The sequence below is a fragment of the Buteo buteo genome, chromosome 6 (assembly GCF_964188355.1).
Source record: "Buteo buteo chromosome 6, bButBut1.hap1.1, whole genome shotgun sequence".
In the NCBI taxonomy this organism is placed as follows: domain Eukaryota; kingdom Metazoa; phylum Chordata; class Aves; order Accipitriformes; family Accipitridae; genus Buteo; species Buteo buteo.
The window spans coordinates 44470413-44493942 of NC_134176.1; the positions used below are offsets into that span (position 1 = coordinate 44470413).

General features: G+C 47.2%; 2 protein-coding genes across 6 annotated transcripts in view; one reads left to right on the forward strand and one right to left on the reverse strand.

The window, feature by feature from the left end:
- Positions 1-99: 99 nt before the first annotated feature.
- Positions 100-9530, reverse strand: ACP2 (acid phosphatase 2, lysosomal). Its single transcript, XM_075030838.1, has 11 exons — positions 9318-9530; positions 9140-9235; positions 8967-9053; positions 6495-6647; positions 6051-6149; positions 5799-5888; positions 3381-3513; positions 3218-3306; positions 2516-2622; positions 2120-2295; positions 100-2037 (listed from the first exon to the last, which is right to left on the reverse strand). The coding sequence occupies exons 1-11, from the start codon at positions 9423-9425 to the stop codon at positions 1901-1903; spliced, it is 1275 nt and encodes a 424-aa protein (XP_074886939.1). The 5' UTR covers positions 9426-9530; the 3' UTR covers positions 100-1900.
- Positions 9531-9573: 43 nt separating this feature from the next.
- The window catches only part of NR1H3 (nuclear receptor subfamily 1 group H member 3), a 30058-nt gene continuing 16101 nt past the window's right edge, over positions 9574-23530 (forward strand). The window contains exon 1 of one of the 5 annotated variants that reach the window (XM_075030844.1): positions 9574-9732. The gene's annotated coding sequence lies outside the window, so the exon portion shown is untranslated. Of the gene's footprint in view, positions 9733-10242; positions 10353-10478; positions 10667-11019; positions 11119-23530 lie in introns of those variants that run through there. The other 4 variants (XM_075030840.1, XM_075030843.1, XM_075030841.1 and 1 more) reach the window with 4 other exon arrangements.

The following is a 23530-nucleotide window of genomic DNA, read 5'->3' on the forward strand; positions in this document are numbered from 1 at the left end:
CTTTGGGAGGCGGTATACTGCAGAAAGTTCTGCCTGTTTTCCAACACTGAGCATACTGGTGCTAGCCCTGTGAACTCTTAGAGAAGAAGAGGAGTAGAGTTCAGTGCGAATTTGATTTTAATAATGAAAAGGAAATGTATCGGAACAATTACAGAAAGTCATTCACAGTCAAAATGTCTAAATCATCATAGGAACCTTTCCTCTGTGTGTGCAAAATTTGCTGCCTTTAAAAAATAACAGGTCTGGTCCTCTTAAATGCACTTTCTATTACCTCTTTCTTGTGCCTGTTCTCACAGGCAGTAGCTTTTTCTTTATGACTGTCTTGCTGTGCAGGAGACCTAGATTGTATCTTCAGAGGACAAAAAGGTGAGGAAGATGCTGAGAACAGCAAGCTACTTCTGCTGATTTAGAGTTCCCGTGCTGGCAGATGCCGATTATGGTGTAGGGAAAAGTCCCCACGGTACTCCATAGGGGAAGAAAAGGAAACGTCTGTAACCTAAGAACTGGCTTCTGCCGCCAAGAGGGGAAGGGAACTGCACCAGAAAGGGAAGTAAAAGCGGGAAGTGAATGTGCAGCATCACCATGTGAAGAGCCTGTGCTTCTGGTGCCTGCTGCTGTCTCTCATTTTCTGCCAAAAGCTACAAAACAGGTGGTGAGCACTTGGCATGAAGTTCCCTGCAGCAGCTGCAGTGTGCACAGAGGCCAGCCTGGAGAAAGAATCACACTTTGGACAAAATGCCAAAGCGTGGCAAATAAGGGCATCCACACTCACCTGCAAACTCATCCTTAATGGGGTTTTGTTTGTTTGTTGTCCATCCAGTAGGGAAAATAGGAAGAAAAACTACAGAACTTGGCATTTAACCTAGTCTTAGGTAAACAGCTCTGCTACATCTCTTTAATTACAGCATAAAAACATTCCGCTAGCACAGCAAATTCCTTGGGCTCGCAGCTGAAATCTGGACTGCCTGCCATACTGGGTGCTCCCTGTAATAGATCCTTGAAGTTCAGAGGTGGGGAAGTCAAATTCAAAGGCTGAATCTTTAGACAGGGCCCAAGTTTCTTACCTATGGGGACTCTCCTTTCTAGAGCCAGCACTGCACAAGAAATGGGGTGTGGGTTTGCTGTGGTCACGGGTATTCATATCTCTGATGAAGCTTTCTTAGAGCTTCTTTAGATCATACATAACCTACTCTGAGCTGAATCCTAGAAACTACTGCCAGGTTTTCAATCTTATCCTGACTCCAGGCCAGTCCTCTCTTGAACCACAATGTGAGGAGGGGAAAAAAAGGACCAGTTGCCAGCAATAACTACTTGGCAGCAACCTCAAGAATCACTTTTCACTGTCTGCCATCATCTGCAGCAGTTCCCTCTGCATGGACAGTAGGTGAGTCTCGGTGTGTTGTTGGTGAACTGCGCCCCCTGCTCCAGGCCCAGCCTTCCCACCATCGTCAGGCCAATGGTGTGAGAGAAAAGCACTCGGAGCAGGTTGACCCTGAAGAGAGATGCAGCTCCTGACTGCACTGGATGTGGCAGCTGCTGGAGGCCCAAGCCCCTCTGCCACAGTCATGGTGAGTGGTAACATTTACAGTCACTTGAAAGGAGGAAAACTCTTGACCAGCTCCAACTGGCCATGTTGGGAATCCCAGACTAGGTAAGCTGTATGAGGACTGGGGGCACCACACAGTATACTGCCTTCAGAATTAAGGTGTCATTTCCATTAGAGTGGCTTAGTCCTCTCTTTCTGGGACATCACCTTGAGAAAGCATCCAAAAATCAAGTCCAGCTTCATTCTGGGAAGCAATGACCAAAGCAGAAGAATGCTCAGTAACTGAAGGTGCCCAATCATCCTTAGGGGCAACACTGCTCCCTCCTACTGCCTGGGAAGGAGTTGAAGCAACTGTCAGGCCTGCTCTTCTCCGTCGTTGGAAACGTGCCGGTAGCCGGGCGGCTGAGACTGTATGCGAAAGAGTACAGTCAAGAGGAGGATTATAAGGAGGAGGAGAATGGATCCACACACAGCCAGACCCACAAACAGTTCTGCAAGGGAGAAAACAAGTGGTCAACATGGTATCCTCCAGGCTTTCCCCTCCTGCCGTGCTCTGGTCCAGCCTGGGCTCACCTGTGTCATGCACGCTGCTTGCGACCTGGCATTCTTGCTCCCAGTCCTGGGGAACAACAGGATCTGTGAGTTCCAAGAATCTTTGCAGTGGACACGTATGCTGACAGCCAGGGATTGTCAGTGGAAAAGGTTCCTTCCCACTCTCGTTCCGGAAAAACATCTCCACAGAGAAGTTACTGAAAACAAAACACAGCTAGGTGTTTGGTTTTTTTCTCCAGCTGCAGTCATCCCTTCCCAAAAACTCAGTGTGCACACCCTTTCCTTCGTTCTGGTGGTAGTTTTCCTCCTAAGAGTCTGCCACTAGGAGCAAGATTGCATCCCCCTAGGGTGGAGTCTAGCCTAGGTATCTAACCCTTGAGGTGAAATCACAGCAGACATCTTTACTGCAGCCCTCACCCATCATCCTCTTGGTACAGCTCAAATAAATGACATGAGGCGTATGGTGCTTGAATCTTGTTGTAGACATCTAGAGCCATCTGCAGTGCCACAAGTGTGGTGTCATGCTGAGAAAGAGGGAAAAAAACCAAATCAGTCACCCTTATGGATGTGGCAGGGCAGCTCAGACTGTACCAGTAACGGACAGGGGACGTCACCTTTGTAACTTCCATCTGGAAGAAGGGAGAGGAACGGTGATTTGAGATGGTGCCAGAGAAGGGGAGGAAGTGAAACAGCCATATATATCCTGCATTGTTCTTTAAGAATTAACCTCTAGGGAGCGATTTGGGAGAGACGCTTGACTTTCCAGTCAGTAGGCTGCTGGAAAGGGGGGATGACTCTGTGTCTACACTGCTGAAACATCACATCTGAACAGCATCAACCCATCTACCAAATAAATGCAGCAGTGGCTCCCCAAAGTCTGCCAGTCTCATGCACAAGCCTGAGCTAGCAGGAACAAAGCACAAGCTGGGAATTCTCCTCAGGGGCCCCGGAGGAATGATGCCAGATACTGCACATCCCACCCAGCCAGAGGCAAAGGTGCATGTCCTCCTGATCACTGCATGGGCTGTAGAGAAGCCAGAAAGGGTTAAAACTATCACCACGCCCCAATCCCCTGTGAGGAGGAGATGGATAAAAGCTAGCCCCCAAGCTCTGACTTACCGCTGAATAGGCAAGTAGTTTCAGGTTCTGGTGGGCAGAAACATTTGCTGCTTTGGTTAAGTTCTTCCTTATGTGATTCAGCAGGACCCCTGAGGAAAGGGAACAGCGGTAAGAGGCAAAAACTAGACAGAGCGGCATGAAGCTCCCTTCCCAGTGCACTCACCACCTTGCAGACGAGCTTTTTCTACCCGATTGTGGATCCCAAAGAGAAATTCAAACCCAAAGTCTTTTAGTTGCTTCAAATGAGTCATGACATCTGGTGTCACCCATGCAGGCAAATCCATTTTGTGTGCTTGCTAGAAAGAGAAACAGAATACTCATCTGTAGGTAGCATGAATCGCAGATTAGTCAGAGAATGGGAGTCGCGGTGTCTGGAGTCTGGGCCATACTGCTACTGATTTCCTATATTATTTTAAATATGCCCCTTTCCTATTTATGCTTCTGTCCTCACGCTGCTGTTCTGCATACAAAGAATATATGTGGGTTTTAATGTTGTTTCAGAAACTAATAATGAGAAGCATAAAGATTAAAATCTAGGAGCTACACTTCTGTGAAAGCACAACTGGAGCGCAGGGTTACGTCATAACACCGATACAATAATCTTAGGGCATTTACTTTATGTGTGGCTGATTCTGCCCTGCAGATGGCATGCAGTCAAAAAAAAAAAAAAGATAAGCGAGAGAGCACAAACTCAAGGTTTCTGGTGTTCTGGTGTACCTGCAGGACAATTTCCCTGGAGGCTCTGAGGGCCACTGAATGCTAGCGGAGAAAGTTAGCAAGCGCTCTGCAGACATAATACTGTGATGTGCCACTGACAAAGCCCAGTACGCAAACCCAGAATACACAGAACTGGGAACCAAGAGAAAAACTTGCTTCACAGCCAACCCATTACAAGAAAGGATTAGTTATACTGGCAGACAAACAGCAGTTGTGGTTCCCTGGCATTACTCAGAGCAATTTTCTATGCCACATCCCATTAAAACTGCCAGAAGATGAGGCTGAATATCCTTAAGAGCCCATTCTGTCTGAGCGATTCGGAGAAACTCCCATCAGCAACTTAGATATTTAGTTAGTTTTTCATTAATTTACAATGAGAATAGCTGGTAAGTTCAGCTATTTCTTGGACTTTTTTATTTTCTCCATCCAGATGGCAGAATGAAGCTACTGGCTCAGGTGAGAAAAACAATCCTTCTCTTCAAGGCACTGTTTGTATGAGTTTTAGAGGAAAGGAGGAAGCCCAAAGCAGCTGAAGAGATGGATCAGCCTGAGGGTATAGTTTTGAGAGTAAACCTTCCCTTCCTCAAAACATTCTGGTTTCATTTCAGGACAGCGAGCTATTCTCCAAGTTCTTGGGGATTACAGTGGTTGTCAGCTGGCTGCCTGGGCCCAATTTGCAAGCTTGTTAAGTGAGTCTTGAAAATGAAGATGATCTTAAATTCTTGATCTCTCTGACCAAAGTATTTTTTGTTAGCGACAGAAGTTGCTTCGCTGGGATTGTTACTAGACAGGAGATTGGGTTTGTGATACAAAGGGCAAATTTACATAGTGCAATGCAGCTCTTAACTGGAATATTCTTAGCTTGCAGCAACTCAAGCTGCTACTTCACATAGCAAAGTGCAATTCCACACACATTTATCTTTTACATCCCCCAAATAGTACATACCACTGTATACCACTGCCAGCAAGCTAAGTAGAATTGCACCTCCACAGAATTAGCATGACACACTGTCAAAATGCTTGGGTTTACTGCTTCTTCCACAATTTGCTAGTTTGACATGAAAGATCTCTATAATTTACTTCATTGTGCTGCATAGTTATACACAAATAAACTTGTGTGCAATGACTGTAAGTCTCCTGGATACTCCTGTGGCATTATCACAGCACAGCTAACCTGATTTTTTATTTTGTTTAAGCCTTCATGAGAAGTGCTTTCAACAAAACACCATATGAATACAGAGTTTGGTGCCCCAGCCCAGACAGCAAAAGGGTAACATCTATCTCTAGAGTCTTTCTCTGGCAAAGGTCAAAAACTAGATGTGGGTGAACCCCACTTAACCTAGAAAAGCATTATTTTCTTTTAGAGATGGCATTAACAGAAGCACAGAAAGAAAAGCGAGTGATCTAAAGTAACAGAGAGCTAGAGGTAGAACTGGGAATAGTCCTAATTTAAGCTCCCAACTTAAACCAAGAAGTTAACACTTCTTCAGTTTCCAGAGATCTCATTTCTACCTTATTTATAACTCAGACTTGTCCACAGAGATCTAAAGATTTTAGACTGCAGTCATTTTCTAATGACTTTCAAAAAAGATATTTATTATGCAGGTGGGACATTTTCTGGCTCTGGCACGATATATATCTAAGCTATGAAGTGGGAGGTTATAGGTACAAAAGTAGGTAATTCTTGGCACATGCTTCGAGTGAGCAGGAACTGTTATTATTCTGAAATTAGAACATTACTTCTAACTGTAGGGTGGGAATGGTGAGAAGTTTTTTTACAGGATTTTGCAAAATAATTTTCCACCAAATCCAGTGAGTCCTAAAGACCAAATTCCCATGGCTGTAAGATGATGGCCCAACTTACTTCACAGAACAGTGTGTCATACACACTCCAAACACACTCGAGAGAGACATCCCGGATCCCAGTCTCGTTTGCCACCATCTGCAGGAATTGCTGTAGGTATGAGAAAAGAGAAAGGCCTTAAATTTTCTAATCTCGTACTGTATTACATGCACAGGTATTCCTACCCTTTTCTCAGAACTCTGATTATACAGAGGTGATAATACTTTAACTACAAGCCTAAGACCACCTTATCTCATGCAAACAATCACTTACCCAATTCTCTTTGGTCTTATTTATGTATTCTGCTGAGTGCCGTGTTTCATTCTGTAGCTGTTCATACCGTGGACAGGGGGTCAAAGGAAACTTCAGTAGCTGGGCAGAGACAACAAGGGCAGCTAGGTCACCAAGAACACTGAAGTACAGAATTTGCAGTCAACACGCGCGACTGTCATGAAACCCTGATGAGTGGGGTGCGTCTATAAACAGGCTCAAGTACTGCCTTCTAACATATTCCAGATGTGGTCTGCTGAGGCGTTGCAGCTAACATGTTGAGTGAACACAGCCCCTGAATTCTCGTCTTGCTCTGAGAACACAAGAACCTTTGCAAGGTAGGTCCCAGGAGCAGTTCAAGACAATCTGAACTGAGACCGAAGCAAAGACTTCTGGAGAAGTTGGCGTAACACACTATTTGAGTACATATCCTTGTGACTAACTTACCCTTTCCTCGGACTCGGGCACGGTGTGCACGGGGATAGGCTGCCAGGAGATGTTAGGGTTGAACATCTGTTGCCCCTCTGGGGGATACAGCCCTGCCAGATTGGTCTCCGCACTCATCAGTGTCCGATCACAGTCTGTGCTGCGGATGAAGATCTGCCAGGGACAGGGACAGCGCACCATTAGTAATGCTATCGTAAGCGGTGATGCTCGGACGCAAGAGGACACACTCGCCGAGCAACATTGCCAAGTGCCCTGCAGCTGCTCACGGACAAGAAGATAACAGGAGTTGAGGTGACCCAGCCTGCTGATATCAGCCTGGACAAAACTGTAAGGACAGACACAAAGACAATTTGGTCTGTAATACTGGAGTGGTCTGTTCTGGATCAGTGGGATAGCCAGATGCACTGTGCGGAGATTACAGATAGAAAGGAATCTGAGTACGAGGAAAAGTCAGAGAGAAGCACGACAGAGATGCAGATAACGATGGGCACAGATAGGAAATACGCTGTATTTACAGAGCAGGACTGGGGCAAACTCCTGCATTCATTTCTTAGTTCTAGGAATGACCTGCTGTGCTCAGGAAAAAAAACTGGCTTCTTCAAGCCTCAGTTTTAATGCCTGAGAAACAAAGACAAAAGTAATCTGACTAACAGGAAAGGAAGAGAAAGGGGGACCTGGGATTTTATTTGATCATTGTGGGCTCTTGGGATTAATGGTCCAAGACTTATCATTCCAAAGCTCAGAGAGAGAGATCTGAGCCAGAAAAAAGGGAAACGAGAAAAATAGAGAAAAGTTCAGAGGATCAAAATGGCAAAACCTTGGTATTCTGGTATCTGTGTGCTGAAAACAGTTAGGGGAAGATTGGAGAGAAACCAGTGATAAAACAAGAGGAACACATAGGAAACCATGAAAGAATGCCCTAGAAAACAGCATGTTGAATCTGAAACAACAAGAACACAAAGCCGGAAGAATGAAATACAATGCCAAGATTGGGATTTTTTTTTTAAATGTTAAATGAGGAGAGAGAAACATAAGAAAAAATACATATGCTCACTCTGTATAGCATCTCGCATGTGAAGTGTATCTCAAAACTTAACAGTCATGAGTTAAAAAAAAATAAATGTATTTTCTCTGACAATTTCTACCCACTTTTACCTCTTAACTGTGGCTTGAAAACAACTGACCCTGTACTCATTAGACAGGATTTCTTTCATCCTTGGTAAGCTCTGAAGAAATAGAAAGGAAATATTTCAAAAGGTCTAATTCTAGAAGTGTCATAAAAAAACAATTAAGCCCTGAGCGTACATGCTTTCTTCAGCACCTTTTGCCAGGGCTCCAGCTTGTCGCTGAGTCAGGTGACGGACGGTCATATGGTGTCACCCAGAGGCAACACTTCTTATAAGGGAGGTTGCTCAACTCGAGCAGAGGTTTGGGCTTGGTTAGCAGAACAGCTTTTGTTTGCATACGCCTTGGTTTGTTTTTCCTTCTCAAGCAAGACAAGGAAAACAGTTTCAGCTGGCAAAAGCTTTTTAAGAGTGAAATATGTTTGGAAAAGAACTATGAGGAAGGTTAAAGGATCTGTGTTTGAGCTGATGCTGGCAGTTTTGTTGATGAAGCAAATGTGAAAGAAGGGATGTAATCTGAACTATGTCAAGCTGGAATTTCACTGGGGAGCCCAAAAAGGGGGGAAACAAAGACAGAAAATCAGATGGGGCTTCTCAGTTTGCCCCATCTGGTCAATCACCCCAAGTGAGCTCAGATAAAATCACTGAACCGACACAGTGCCAGTAGTGGGACAAGGGGTCTCGACTTGGCCCGCTGTCCATCTGAACCATGTGTCAGCATGCCTCTCCTCACGACGCTTGCTCATGTTCTGGTTGACTCACACCTTTTTGATCAACCAGCAGGAGTATTTGAGGGGATTTTATATTTCCTTGCCTTTTTGGATCTTTCAGATTTCCCCCTGTGCTTAGCCTGAGGGCTCTGTTAACTTTTTAGAAATGAAACCGACCAGTTTCTCCAGAACTTTTATAAAGCGTGGCAACATCCTGGCGTGAGAGAGAGAGAGGAAAACCGCTGTCTTTGGTCGACTGAAGCTGTCGATACTTTACGAGAGGGTCACTTCTGCTTAGTGACTGCTGCTTACACACACAGACTCCCATGGGATCGTGACCGAAGCGCACTGGGGAGGGGAGGGCAGGGCAAACGCAGGTTGCATTCTCGTCAGCTGGTGTGATAAAAGAAAAAAAAAAAGAAGAAAAAAAAAAAAACCCCAACCCCCCTCACAATCTCGAGGAAGAAACAAGGACCGGCTACCACACAGCATTCCTGTTTTGTTCCCCCGCCATTGCAGAGCCGGCGGCTTTCCCGGTCTCACAGCGGGGCCGTTGCTGCCCGGCCTCCGCCGATCCTCTGCCCGATCCGTGTCCCGTCCCCGTGTCCCGTCCCCGCCCCGAGCCCCCGGTTGCTGACCTCCTGCCGCCGGTACGTGTCGCTGAGGAAGCCGCGGTAACGCCGCCGCAGGGCCTGGCCCAGCTCCCACTGCTGCCGCATCCCCACCTGCAACGGCAACCGGGCGTTACCGGCGGGCGGCCTCGGCCGGTTCCCCTCTCTCTCGCCCGCCCGTCCGCGGACCCCACACGCACCTGCGTGAGCTGCCCGAAGCCCTGGGGCCAGGCGCCCTCCTGGAAGGGATCCCGCGGGTAGGCCTTGATGGGAGAGCGGTCTCCGTGCCGGTACACCTGCGGGCGGCACCGCGTCACAGCCGGCCCGGTCCGACCCGGTTCCCCCCCCCCCCCGCCCCCCTCCCCATTTTCCCCTCACCAGGGTTACGAAGCGGAGGCTGCGGGGCCGGACGGGCGGCGGCTGCTGCAGGCAGAGCGCCATGAGGAGGAGGACGGTGCCTCCTCCCCAGCCGCACCCCGCCGCCATGGCGCTTCCACCCGCCGCCACTCGGAACCGAGCCGCCGCCGAACCGAAGGGGCCGCCCGGACGCAATTTTCCTGAGCACAGCGGAAACGTCGCGACCGGGCCCGGGTCGGCCGCCACTCCCCGGGGGGGGGAGGGAGGCTGGGCCTCAGGCGGGTCCCCGGGGCTGCTCCCGCCTCCCGTGAGGGGGCGAAGGCGGAGCCCGGCGGCTGGGTCCCCTGAGGGAGCCGCGTACGGTCGTGGCGGTCGGTCTCCGCCGGGGTAACGTGCTACCGGGTGGGCATTCGCTGGATCCTCGGCGGCGGGCCTGGTAGGTGCCGTTTGAATAGAGGGGAAGAGCGTCGGCGGTTGAGGGAAATTTGTGATGTTTTGGGCTCGCCTCCGCCTCCCCGCGGGCAGGGGCAGGTGATTACGTTAGGGGGGTTCTAGGCATTCCCTTTTCTTTTAAGAAAAAGGAGAGAACCGCGGCTCTCGCTTTCCGCGACGAAATCCCGGGAGCCGGGGGAGCCTCCGCGGCTCCAAGCCCAGCTCGTTTTGCCGTGAAGGGCGGAGAACCGGCGGAGGGCACGGAGGAGCCCGGGACGAGGGTCTGACTCCCTCCGTGGCCGCTCTTTCCCTTACCCGTCATTAACGGGCAGGGTTTAATTCCGAGCTGCCCCCCGACCCCCCCGGAGGAGGGGGGGGGGGCTGCCTCCGCCTCTCACCGTGCTCACGGAGCGGGGGGGGGGGCGGGCAGCGCCTGCACGTGACCCGCGGCCGCGCGTGACATCACCGCCGCGGCTTTTCCCCCCCCCCGCACCGGGACCGGGACCGGGCCGCCCCTCCCGCCGGCGGCTCGGGCACCTGTGCTACCGGGGGAGGAGGAGGAGGAGGAGGAGGAGGAGGCGACGGCGGCGGCCGCACATCGCCGAGGAGCCGCGGGCCGCGCCGGTAACTTTTCCCCTCGGTCGTGGCTGTGGGGACGGCGGGTGGGCGGGCGCCGCCGCCGCCTCCTCCTCCTCCTCCTCCTCCTCCTCGCCGCCCGCGGGGCCGGCCCGTCCGCTCCGCCTGTCCGTGACTCACGGCGTGGGGGGGAGACGGGGACGCGGTCTCCCGCTCCGCGGCCTGCGCCGGCCCGAGCCGCGGCAACGCTTCCTGGGAGCCGGTACCGGCGGCCCGGCGCCGCCCGCCCGCTCTCCCGTGTGGTGGTGCTGCTGCTGCCGCCGGTCGGGTCGGGCCGGGCCGGGTCCGGTCGGCGCTGGAAGGTGCTGGAAGGAATGGGGGGCGGTGGGGGGAAGGGTTGTTGGCGTTGCAGGCGGCAGCAGGGCCCGCTGCCTCGGGCTGGCAGCGGTTGCTGCTTGGAGAGGAGGGTCCCTCTGCGAAAGAGGCCGGAGAATGGGCAGCAACCGCAGGTGGATGGACGTAGCAAGTCGAAGCAGGCGTTTAGGGAGAGGGGTATCGGCGACTCGTGGCCGTTACGGTGCGTCCAAAGAGCCTGGATCTCTGTCTGCTGTCTCCGGAGATGCTGTCAGGTGCACCACGGAGATGTTTACTTGCTTTGTGGTAACTCGTTAGGTCTCTTCTTCCCTTGTCTGCCCTGCGCAGCTCTGCGTTTCTCCGTCTCGTTCACCTGTTGCGCCCTGTCAACCCCGACTGCGAGCTTTCTAGGACGCAAACTCATCCGCACAGCTGTCGGTTTGCATGGTGCTGTTAAAAGGTAACTTTGCTTACGTTGGTGATGACTCTTCATTGTGCCGTTTCACTGATGCTCCTTGTGCTAAGGTCCACGGATCTGTCAAGACAGGTATTTCATTATAGGCCAGAAGCAAACCTTGGATTATCGGTGAAAGAGAAATACCTTATCTCCTGATATTTCCTCCCTGCCTTTTCTTTTTCCTAAAGGCACAGCTGGGCCCTTCACTGCAAGGCTTTTCTGAGGGAGTCTCCAACACTGAGTCACATTTCTGACTAACTGTTTGGATCACTGCATGTCAGCCAGTTTCTGGCTATGACTGCAGGTTATGTTTGTCTGTAGGGAAGAGTCCTCTCAGCTCTGCTGCTCGTTCTGAGGTATGTGGAGTATCTGCTGTTCCCCAGGTGTCAGGGAGAAGACTGTGCCTGAGGACAGACAGGAGAAAAAGGAAAAGCTGTTTTTTACTTTAGTGAGTGGTGGGCTTGGTTTGTGGAGTAAGTGAGTCTTAATCAAGGCATAACCCCCCTGCTGAGGTAGAAACAGAAAAAAATGTCTTGTCTTATGATTAGGGGAGCAAACGCAGTTTGAAAATTTCAGCAAAGTGTTGCTGAGCTCAGCCCTTCTTTTCCTTTGGGCTGTGGAAAGAGGGCACTGGACACAGTGTGCATTGTGCCAGGACCAGATGGAGTTTGGCCTTGCCGTGCTTCTCTGCTATCACACCCGTGGCACGTTTGCCAGAAGATTACTGCTGCCACAAGATTTGTGAGGGCAGACTGACTGTGTGTGGCTTCCTGGCATAACCCTTTTTTGAAATCTAGCACTGAGTTCTGTGATATTTCTTTCTCATACATGCATGCGCCCATGCATCCTTCTTCATACAGGAAGGCCAGCTTTTGCAGGAGAAAAGCAGGGGTGAAAATAATTAACAACCTTCTCCCTCCCATCCCCCAAAAATGAGAGGTGGGGGGAATAAACCCAAACCAGCCTCGGGTAGGACAGAACATGAGTTGTTGCACAGCTGCTTGGGAGTTCTCTAGCTGCTGGAGGAAACCTGCAGCTACTTGTATTGTGAAGGGATGCAAGGAGAAATACTGTAGCAGGGACTATATATATAAATTGCCTAATCTAAAAAAGTAAGAAACAGGAAACTTTATCGCAGAATTAGTGCATCCTGCTTGGGTTACCGTCGTCAGTTGTTTCCAGTTACTGCTGCTGCAGCCCTCTGTGCCTTGTCAGCATGTTTCCTTTACCAGCTGGCTATGCAGCGAGGAGGCAGGCAGAGGGTGTGCAGACAAACAGGTGTGCAGCCGTACAAGTACAGAGAGTGAGTTTGCTGCCTTATACTGATCTCGCACCTGCAGGAAGAGTCGTGTTTCCAGCGTGTTAAAGTGCGTTTGATTGCTATGACTTTTTTTTTTCCCTCCCCCAAGAAAGAAGCTTTCTGTAGGATTAGTTCTCGCAACTCGGCACACTTGTTCTGCGGTAAGCAAAAGGATGAGTTTTTTGCTGTTAAATGTTTGATCCAGTGGTGATGGTGTCAGACCTCAAAAGTCATGTCTTTTGTAATTAGATCTGGTCTGTGATTGGTGATTGTATGGCTAGCAAGATCGACAGTTTTCAAAATTTTAAGTTTTGAATTTAAGGTCTTTAACTGTTGCTGTTTTTCAGAAGTTGTGTTCCCATCTGCCCAAAGAAGAGTATAGAATATAATATGCTTTGTCTTGAAGGCATTGAGGGGTGATCCTGCTTTCTGCTCTGGAAGCAGCTGCTGTGAAAGTCTCATTGTTGCAGATGTGTGTGTCTTTGCATGTTGAATAGGAAAGCTTATCAGATTGTATGTCACTGCCCCCCACCCCAAGTAATAAGATTCACAGACCTGATGCTCTTGGAGAAAAATCAGTGTTTCAGAACTGAGGTGTCCCTGCCCATGGCAGGCGGGGTGGAACTAGATGATCTTTAAGGTCCATTCCAACCCAAACCATTCTATGACTCTATACAAAGATACCTTGTTTCACTGGGGGAAACTGTTCCTGCTGGTCTGCAGTAGGATATGTTACCTTGTTTTTCTCACAGCCTAATAATTTAGGAAGGCAGAATCACCTTCTCTTGGCTGTGGAAACTGTCTCGGTGGGAAGGAACCTCATCTTAGGAGGGAATTCAGGGGAATGGTTCCTGCTGACAGGTACAGGTCTGCATCTGGGCTGCAAACAGGTTGAACTTGGTCATTAGATCATACTTCTGCTAATATACAACATTTGACTTGGCATTTTTGTTGTGGTTACTGCAGCTAGAAGCTGTACTGGAGTCAGTTTGGTTTTGAGAGATGTGTATAATATTGTTAAATTAGATGAGGCTGTCCATGTTCTGGCAGATCTTAGAATTGTCCCTATTAGAAGTGGTACAATGGGTTACTTTAGGACTCCTGTGTCATTTTTGTTCTGTGATGTCCTTCTCAGGACAAAATACCTTTTTACTGTTTTTGGGGCATAGACAAATTCCTTTCTTATGTCCTCACTAAAAAGGAGACACCCCTGGAGCCAGTGTAGCTTGCACTTTTAGATCTAGAGATCTCAAAACCAGATTTCCTGTAAAGCAAAATTACTTTCTTTATTGAGTGTCAAAAATAAACTGTTAAGGTGATATACCCAATTTTGGTATAATTTAATAAATCGCTTTGAAGTATGCACTGTCAAGCTTTTAAGCATCTTATTTGGGGGGGGCAAAGGCTAATTAGGGTAGTGCACAGAGGAGAACAGAGCACTGCAGACCTTCCAGTATGTTTAAGGGAGGGGAAAAGATAAACGTTTATTTAGTGGGAAGTTGGTGAAGCAATGAAGAGAACAATGTTAGAGAATGAGAAATCTAATTCTTGTTTTGAACAGACGAAAACTAGTGTCTGTAGGATTAAGTAGGAGAACTATCTTGTGGGAAGTGAGGATTAAAGCAATTTAAAAGCCATGCTGCAGAGTCAGGTTGTATTGTGTATGCATAGAAACCTCTCTGAGATGTAAATAAAAGATGTTGGGTGAGTATCAGAACGATTGCTAAAGCAGATGCCAGAAGACACCTACTCTCTTGTCAGTCATGTAAGGCTTTTTAGTTTGTTTTAAGGTTTTAAAAAAATATTGGAAAATATACTCGTTAAATTTCTTGAAACAAACTAGTCATGGAAGTTGTATCCTCTCTCCCTCCAGGGAGAGGGGCTGTCTTGGCCTGCTGCTCCTATCACAATTATGAAACAAACAAGGTTAATTGGTTTAAATCAAGGCTTCCCCCTTGCTGATTTAAATCGTGATTAAAGTTGGTATTTTAAATAATTCATTTAAGCTTTGTTTTGCATTTGATACTTCCTTAAAAGGAAAGTTTATTCAAATTGGTGAGGCTCATCTATTACTAAGTCTTCCTAAACAGGATGATACAGTGTATCTACATACAGCCATTTATGCTATTATATCACAGTAAATGTTTACATTAGAAAACAGTGGTTTGTATTTACTGGGTGAATAATTTCTTTCCTCATGACTTGTGCAAAACAGCATTTGAATGAAAAGGTCAAATTAAATATGCAGGTTTTTTTATAATTACACTGTAATCACGCACTGGATACATAAGAGAAAATATGCTTGCTGGAGTGTGTGCTATTAAAACTGACTTATTTTAACAGGGTAGTGTTATCTGTACTTAGCAAAATGAACTGGTTGGTTTTGGTCATTGTGTCCTTCCAGATCTTGGAATGACCGTAACTCATCCTCCCTTGTCTTGTTTTTATTCAGAGACTGGAAGAGAAACACCTCCTCCCCCATTTTATGCTGCCTCCCCTAACTTTGAGTGCACTGAACTAATTTAATAAGTGAATTGAAGAAGCTAATCTTTCTGCCTTTTTAAGAAAGGTTTGTTTGGTATTTCAGTGGATTCTGGTTCTGCAGACTTAGTGACTTTCTCGAGTTTAGGAAATACTCTCTTTAAACATTCTCCAGCAACCATGTGCTGCTTGGATAGGGTGTGTACTTGTTTAAATGATTGTTTTAGGCTTTATCATAAATTGTTATTAACTTAGAAAATAAATTGAATGAGTGTAATCTTGAAAAATGTGTGTAAAATCCATTTAAAGGAAAATGTTTGGAATTTAAATAGTCTATCTAGGGCCCTTAATGGAATGAGGGCAAAGAGGTAGGCTTCTGCAACAGCTCCATAGCGTATCTCCATTGCCAGGGACATACATGCAGAAATGTGCCAGCCCCCAGAGGACTCCACATGCCATGCCAGTGAATTTTCCTGGAGGATTTTACACAGTCAGGCTGTCAGATATTGCACATGTAGTGGCTTCTTGTGCAGCCACCAGCAGGAACCCATGTGCGCATGTTTGTGGGCACATGAAGTTGCACTGGAACAGCCTTTGAGACTTGCTCTGGTGGTGCTTGCCTTGACATGCATGCACACATGCACACAAGGAGAGTCCTGTGGCCAGCCCTCCTCACCAGCATGCTTTGGCTTGCATGAGTCCTGCCACTGAGGCAGGGGAGCTCACCCAGCTGCACGTTCCGAGAGTAGAAGGCGAAGCTGTCACCTTGCCTTCAAATACCAGCTTTGTGCTTCTGGTCTCCTGTTTGACTGCTTCATACCCTTGGCCGTTGTCTGTAGGAGAGGAATAATATTCTGGTTTCTGTGAGAAGTCCAGGAAGAAGTTCAACAGATGACTTCTGTGTTTACAACTGGTGAGGGGGACAGATTCTCAGGCATGTGCAGGTCTGGGTAGGAAGCCCCAGGGATTTGATTTGAGGTCCGTATAGCACGTGGACAGGCAAGGTTGCACTGCTAGACCTTTACAAAGGTGTCAGACTCCCTTCCTTAGCAAAGGAAGCGGGAGCTTCTGCCATAAGGAATGTTTTAAAATGTAAAATACCGATAAGCACAGATTGTATAATGTAACTTCTGTTATCTAGGCGTGTCTGAGAAGAGGGCACTTAACTTTCTGAGCTATATGGGCCTAAGAAGAATTTTCCCTTGGTCTCCAGGAAACTCCCAAGTTGCTGTTTGTTTTCCTAGAAGTAGAACAGGAGTGGAGAAAGCAGAAACCTTGTCCTGAAGAAAACATGAATTTTCTTCCAATCACCTGCACTTTGAGGGCATTTTCTATCATGCTGCTTTTGAGCAGCAGGCTGGGGATGAAGACTGAAGAAAAAACAAGAAGAGGCTGCAGACTTTGTCCTCCCTTATTTCAGTATCATCTCCAACTGCTACTCCCTGATACGTGCTCTGGGTGGTGCTTTTAGTGGCGTCCCAGAATCAGCAGGCCATCCCCACCCTTCTCCCTTGATTCAAGGATCAAAATAAGAAATCCAGCCACCTGTTGGCTTAGCCCCATTGCCCGCTCCCACACACTCCTACACGTGCTCACATTTTCCAGCATTGATCTTGGATTCACAATTATTTCTGAGAAGTCAGGCGATGCAAGCTCTCTGACAGTATGATGTTTGCTTGCTTCATGCCAACCCTGCTGGAGAATCAGTCTTTGCAGAACCACTGGCTCCTGGTTTGTCGGTGGGTCGTGTGTGATTGCTTCCTTCTCCTTGTGGCAGGTTTGCACTGGAGTTGGGAACAGAGTGGGTTCCTTGCAGCACGTTGCTGGTGACAAACCCGGACAATCTGATGGTTACGTTCTTTTGCTTTTTTCTCTTAGAGCCTTTGTGCAGACTTTCAATCTGTTCTGGGCTACGTTATTTGGGCAATAGAAAAGCATTTGTCTGTTAGCACCTCCGATCTCTTTGTGCCTTGTTAGGGCTCTTTCTGGATGGAAGAGGCTGAGGCCTCCTGGGCGCTTGGAGATAACCTGTGAGGAGGGTCGGTGGCTCTGGTTTCTCATCTGGTGGGTGTGCGGTGAGTGCAGCCATTTCACTGGCTGGTGTTTGAGCAGTGGACTCTGTCCGGCTCTGGACTGTTTTCCAGCTGAGTATTTGTGGTGATGTCAGGCAGTGTGAGAAGGGAACATGACTTGGCAGGACAAAGTCTGCAGAAAGTTCAGCTCCACATTTGGCCAAGAGCCTCAGAGGGAATGAGATCTACACACACATTCTGCTACACAGCCTGTCACACGCCCTCTCACATGCTCCCTTCCTGTTGCACAGATCCTCTTTCTCTCATTTTCAGACCTTTAACCCTTCCCTCTTAGATTCTACCCTGTGGGTTTATAAAAAAACAAACAAAAAAATCCCTCCTTATTTTGCTGTTATTGTACCTTCGAAGTGTTTAGTTGCAATGACCCCCAAAGCAGAAATAGACTCTACAGGCCAGGATCCAGAATAGTAAAGTCAAAAGCAGGGCAAGTTTACTTTGCAACAGAGCTCATAATAGTCCTTTATTCTGACCTGCACCCCTGTGCCAGGCTTCACTGTGTTTCTTGGCACCTCTTCTGATCTCTCTTCTTGCTCTACTGCAGTCTTCTGGCCGATCTAGGTTTGGATATGCACATCTGCTGCAGGGTGGGTACCCCTGCCTCTCTTCTCCCATTCTTCTAAGAGCAGTGTTAGCAAAAACCTGCCAAAATATATCCCCGGTAATGGATGAGTGGGGAATAGACTAACAGTCAAGCTTACTTTGAAGCAATTTAAAACTCCATTCCAGTATCCCTCCGATGTGTTCTTTATATGGGTATTTCTGTAGTAGTATCATTTCTTCCTGACCTCTGTGCTACATCTAGGGATGATATTTCTATGAATGGAAATCGGTACTTTTCCCCTACTGCCCTTAAGGGATTCTTAATGAGTTTCCTGCCTGTTTTGCAATCCAGTACTGTATTTCTGTTTTGCCTGTGATTGGTATTGTTTTGATTGATGCTTTTAGGTGGGATGGCACTTGGATACAAAGTGCTGTCTAGGTACATTATTAAAAGGCTGTTTCCCAGAAACCATCTTGTTTCAGTTATGGTGATATGCAGTATGCTGATGAAAGTACTCTTGGGGTAGGAGGAAAGGAGGAAATAAGAAAAATGAACAATTGTACCATAAACAGCCCTCTCCTTTATTGTGTTCTTTCTTCTTTTGCCTCTTATTCTTCATGTTCTTTTATTTCATAGCTTCTAGAGGATGGAGAAGACCAGTTTGAAAGAGAAGGTCATCTGGACAAGGGCTAGGATTTGCGGGCTTTTAAGTTCTCTTTCTGGCTTTGCTGTGATACATCCTACAGCTTTACGCATCCTTTGTCATCTTGTCTTCCTAGTAAAATATTGCAGCTGCTTCTTACTGCTTTTATCTGTTTTAGTAGTAGTTCAGTGCTGACAGCGGATTGGGCTGTCTTCCTGCTCAGAGGAGTCAACAGCAGTTTGGGATACTGATGTTGAAGAGATGGGCTGAGACAACCTGGGGAGCTGAGCAGATTTCCTTTTTCTGGTGCCAGCTGATAAAGGCACTTGGCTAGAATAGGCATGGGTGATGAAATGTTATTCCCTTACTGCATAGTTCAGTGGAGATGGAATTATTTTAAGGAAACAATCAGGTAAACAGTATGTTGTGTGATTATTTATCATTATAATTTTCTATATGCAGAAAAAAGGCCTGCAGTGCCCTTTTCTAGGCAAAATCTAGTTGGTTCTCTTATTGCTTACAGACTAGGTTTAATCCTTTTCCCTCGCATCTCTACTACCGGCATGCTATTTGGGGTATTCATTCTTGTCTCTCTTTTTTGTTTGTTTGTTTTTAAGTTCTGATCTTGCTTCAGTTTGGAGATGGCATTGGGATGACATCTCAAATCTGCCATGAGTCAGACTTGTGTTCTCTGAAGCAGGGCTGTAACATCTGTGGGACTGAGGGTCATAAAGGAGGAATGTAGGATCCAAGGTAGGAGTTTCCTTTTGTTCTGTAATGTGGCGCCCCTGTGGAAGTCCACAATGATCGAAGAGCCAGGCTTCTCTAACTCTTTTTTTTTTCTTTTATTCTTTTTTTTTTTTTCACTTCCGTGCAAGCCCCATTTTAAAAAAAACACAGCTTTTTGAACCTAGCTGGTTATTGCCATTACCTCTGATCTGGATGACACTGTGTATTTCCTGTCTCTTTTAAACCCTGTTCTCTGCGAAGACTAAGGAAGCTCTGGGTCTTAAAACAGTTGCTTCAAAGAATGGCTGGCTGTTATGTTTTGGATAGCTATGTATAATTGTGTAGAACAAGGTATTGATGGCTGAGTAAAGCTAGAGAAGGAATCCAGAAAGAAACAGAGTCTGTGGACATGTTTTCCATGCTGCCATGCAGTGGCATCTGTAAGGAAACTAAGGTGGTGGGGTCAGATCTTGTTTTCATCCATCAGGTAGGACATGATGAGCTGTCACTGCATGTAGGATGTGTAAGAGCTGGTCAACAGCAGGAATAATGTGCTGCAAACACCTCAACTTTAATTTTCCAAAACAGGGTCTTGCTAGTTAGCAGATTATTTTGTAGTAGGAAGTTTTTCTAGGTTGCTTGAACACTTTTCATGTTTGATTTTATTCTTTTTTTTTTTTGTGTGTGTGTGTGTCTATGCCTGGTGGTTTGGTTAGAAGTGCGAAAGAATTACACCATTAGCCAATACAGGGGCCTAGGAAGAAAAACAAACATGCAGACCAAAACCACTTTTGCATAGATACACTTAGATGTGCAAGGGGAAAAAAAAGACTTACTGGTAGAATAGCTTAATTTGCTTGGGGAAATTGTGAGTGGTACTGGCAAAAGAAAGCTGTTGCTGCTTTAAAGTGAATTTCCATAGGCGAGAGTTTGCTATTATAGCTGATGCTGACAAACATATTGTGTAGACAAGGCTCCAGGCTGGATCTCCTCCCTTCCCCTTCTTCCCAAGGAGTGGCAGAGAGCTGCCCTTTGCTCCTCTGCTAGCAGGAGGGGGCAGCTGCTCTGCTTTGTGTGTTTCATCCTCCTGGGAGGAGCACAGATGGGATTTTTCCTGTTGGAAGCCCCTGTCAAAGCCTCAGTTGTGCTTCCTGCCATCTGAAGGTCGGTGCTGATAGTGGTGTCGAGCTGTCAATGAGCTGGATTCGCAGCCAGACGTGGAGGATTATTGCAGTCCAGCTACAAATGGCAAGTTCTTCTCGTGTTCATCCCTGTGGGTGCTGCACAAGTTGGTGTCGCTCCAAAGTGGCTGTGCTCTGTCTACTCGCCATGTCGTGTCACTGGCTTCAGAGCTCATCTGGCCGGATGGAGCTGAGAAAGGATGACTTGTCATTTTTTACAAGATGGCTTGGAGGGGAAGGTGGAGGGATGCTGCTACTGTAACATCTTCCTTGCTGTAACCCAGTGCATGCCCTAGTTTTTGCCATTCCTAAGGTGGTTATACTCTACGTTAGCCAGAAGCTTGAAAGCTGAGGTGACAGCTGAAAGCCTAGAAGGGGTAGAAGGGACTGGGGCTTTTTTACCCAGAGCTGGCTTGTACCGTTTTCCAGAGTTCAAGGGAACTTGTGTCAATGGCCTTTAAAGGAATTTCATGGCAGCAAGGTGGCCACATCACTCCTGATATCACTTGTTATTCATTTCCAGTCATTAACCAGGGAAAAGCCTATCTTCTCTTACCATCATCTCCTCTCTCTCCCTTTCTGCCTGTTTCTCTTTTCCCTCTCCCTTTGTCAGAGGGACTGATACTTCCATGCAAACAGGAAGGGAGGCAAGAGCAGCGCTGTGTGCAGTGTGAATGAACTCCAGTAACCTCATCTCCTTTCTCCTCCGTTCAGTTGCAGGACCAAGGGCATCTGGCAGTTGGGAGAGAGGGAGGGAGGAAACGGAACGGCACAGCCCATTTCAGGATCTTACCCACCCTGAGAGCAGTCACACATATACTCTTTTCCTCTTGCTCCTTGCGTTGACATGGCACTCTTTGATCAGGCAGAAACCAAGAGGTGAAGACAAGGGCAAAACCAAAACCTCAGCCTTTGACAGGCAAGGAATAATGAGAGGCAGGTGAGAGGGGAGGGAACATCTCCTGCTGGATGAGGCATGTGAAGAGGAGAGCTGACTTCTTGCAAAACAATTGCTGGTGGGGTGAGCAGTTCCTTTGCAGAGCTTGTTAGGTTCTTGGGTGGGACTGGAGTCAGCGCATTCTGTCTTCATCTGATGCACAGTTTGGGAAGCCCTGTTCCCAAAATGGGAGCATCCACAGGCTGTGTAGGAAATAAACAAATCCTGTGCTCTGAAGATCATAGACAAGGAGTGAGTTTGGTTGGGGTTTTTTATGTGGAGCAAAGCAAAAGTAATTTGGCCTGATTCTGCCCTAAATTATTGCGTTCTGTTTGGTAGTACAGTTGTGCCTTATGATTCCAGTTTACCTTGCTAACCAATTTGTTCAATGGAGAGAGACTTCTTTTTTGTTTCAGTCCTCTATCCCTTATTACCTGCGGTAGGGTGGAGCTAGCTTGGAATTTCTGTTGCTGCCATGTTTGTTTATAATAGCATATTCTGTGGGTCAAGAGCATCTAAGCTTTATTAGGTTAAGATTCAGAAATGTCTGCAGACCTCTTTGCATTTAGGTTGTAATATAAGGTCTAATTTTGGAAGGAAAAGTTATGGAGACTGCCCTCCAGTCTCCCAGAACTCACCTTTAGGGTGTTTTTCTGTAATAGCCTGACTTTCCCTTCCTCAGTTTCCTCCTATTCCTCTTAGGCGTACCATCTTTCAGAATAATGCCTTTCATCCTGCTGTACACCATCATTACACCTTCCTGCTTCTCTTTCGCAGTACTCTTTCAACCAAGTGACACATGTTTGTTTATTTTAATCTGTTCAGTTCTTAGTCACTTCTGCTGCTGCTGTTCTCTGAACGCTGCCGTGCCATCCATACCCGACCTGGGTAGGAGATGGCATGCTCTGTGTTGAGACCAGACTAAAGCCAAAGGAATTCTTCACAATGATAGCTGGGTGCTGCAGTGAGAACCCAGCCAAGCTCAGGGATGCACCAGATGAAGAGACAAGTGCTTGGGCAAAGGCCATGCTAGAAGTCAGCTAAGTCATGGGTCATAAAGGAGTTAGTCAGCAGCAGGAGTAAGCCAAAGTAAGGGCAGGGGAGCATTTCAAACTCAGAGCTAGAGAGGCAGAGGTGGGATTAAGACCCTTGACTTGGGGGGCAGGAGACCAGAATGCAGCTGCCCATCCCTGAGGAGCAGGCTGCATGGCCAGGAGTGACTGGTAGGGCTCTTGCATAGTTGGCAGAGGTCACAACAACTTGCAAGGTTCACAGGCCAGTGCTGCACGCTTGGGCAGCTGCTCATGGTCAGCTGAAGCTTAGCTTGACAGCAAATGAAAGCAATCAGGAAGCTGTAGCCTTTTTTTATCAGCTTGGGACTGATGGTGGCTTGCGAACTCCTTCCGGTTTATGGTTGTCTGAAAGACCAAAGTGGATAGTGCAATTTCAAACCGTGTCCCTGCAGCTCTCTGTAGAGAGGGGTTTACAGCAGGGGCACAGAGCTAGTCTCCATTCCATGAGAGTTACAGAACCGTTCTTTCCATTCTTTGTAAACATATTGTTCAAAACCATTCTTTATGCTATCCTGTTGCACTGCTTTGCACACCTTGCATTTTCATGGTTTGTCCCTCCCATTGACAATCTGAAGTTAATTATTTTTCCCTGTGAGTTTTAACAGTTTTCACATGTAATATTGCTTCATTTTCAAAGTGACACATTTGCATAGGATTCTTTTTCTGTCCTGAAAGGTACAAGTGTCCCTTTCAACTTTTTCCTAATTGAAACCTGTTATATGTGTACTTTTGCCCCGCTTACAGACCTACTAGCTGCTCCAGCATTTCTTGAGAAATGTGATGATGCAGAGGGAAGGAAGAGGAATGAGCCAACATGAGCTAGGAATAACCTTTGTTTCTCTGAGACAGCTACAAGGTAGTACCAAGTTCCTTGGGAAGGTTTGTAAAAATACTCTGGCTGCTATGCCAGAGATGGGATAGGAAGAGCATTAGGTCACAAAATACTGGCTACTCCTTAGGAAAGGATTGGAACAGTGGTGTCTCCTAAGGCGCTTAGTTCTGTGCTGGTGCTGTAGGGTCCTGTGAAATCTCAGTCCAACGGGTTGTTTTTTTTTCTTGGCCATTTAGATCTGCAGCCAACTTTTGATACCCGAGGTAGCATTACCACTGTGTGAGTTGTGCGTTTGGATTTCAGCAGAGACTCTTACGCACTGTTGTGAGCCCAGCTTTCAGAGGCAGATTCACGTTGGGTGCTGGCACTTGTATTGCATGTCGGAACACATTTAGAAGCTAAAATGCCCAATTATATCCCTGCTTTAGGTACCTCTGAAAGATAGCCCTTCCTATCACATGCATTTGTTCACCATCAGCCTGTTAGGCTCATGCACAAAGGCACAGTCCTGTTGACACACAGCTGTGTGATGCATGAGCACAGTCATGTTAATATATGTATACAAATGTAAGGTCTCTTCTGCTGATGCTGACGTGCTGCAAAGT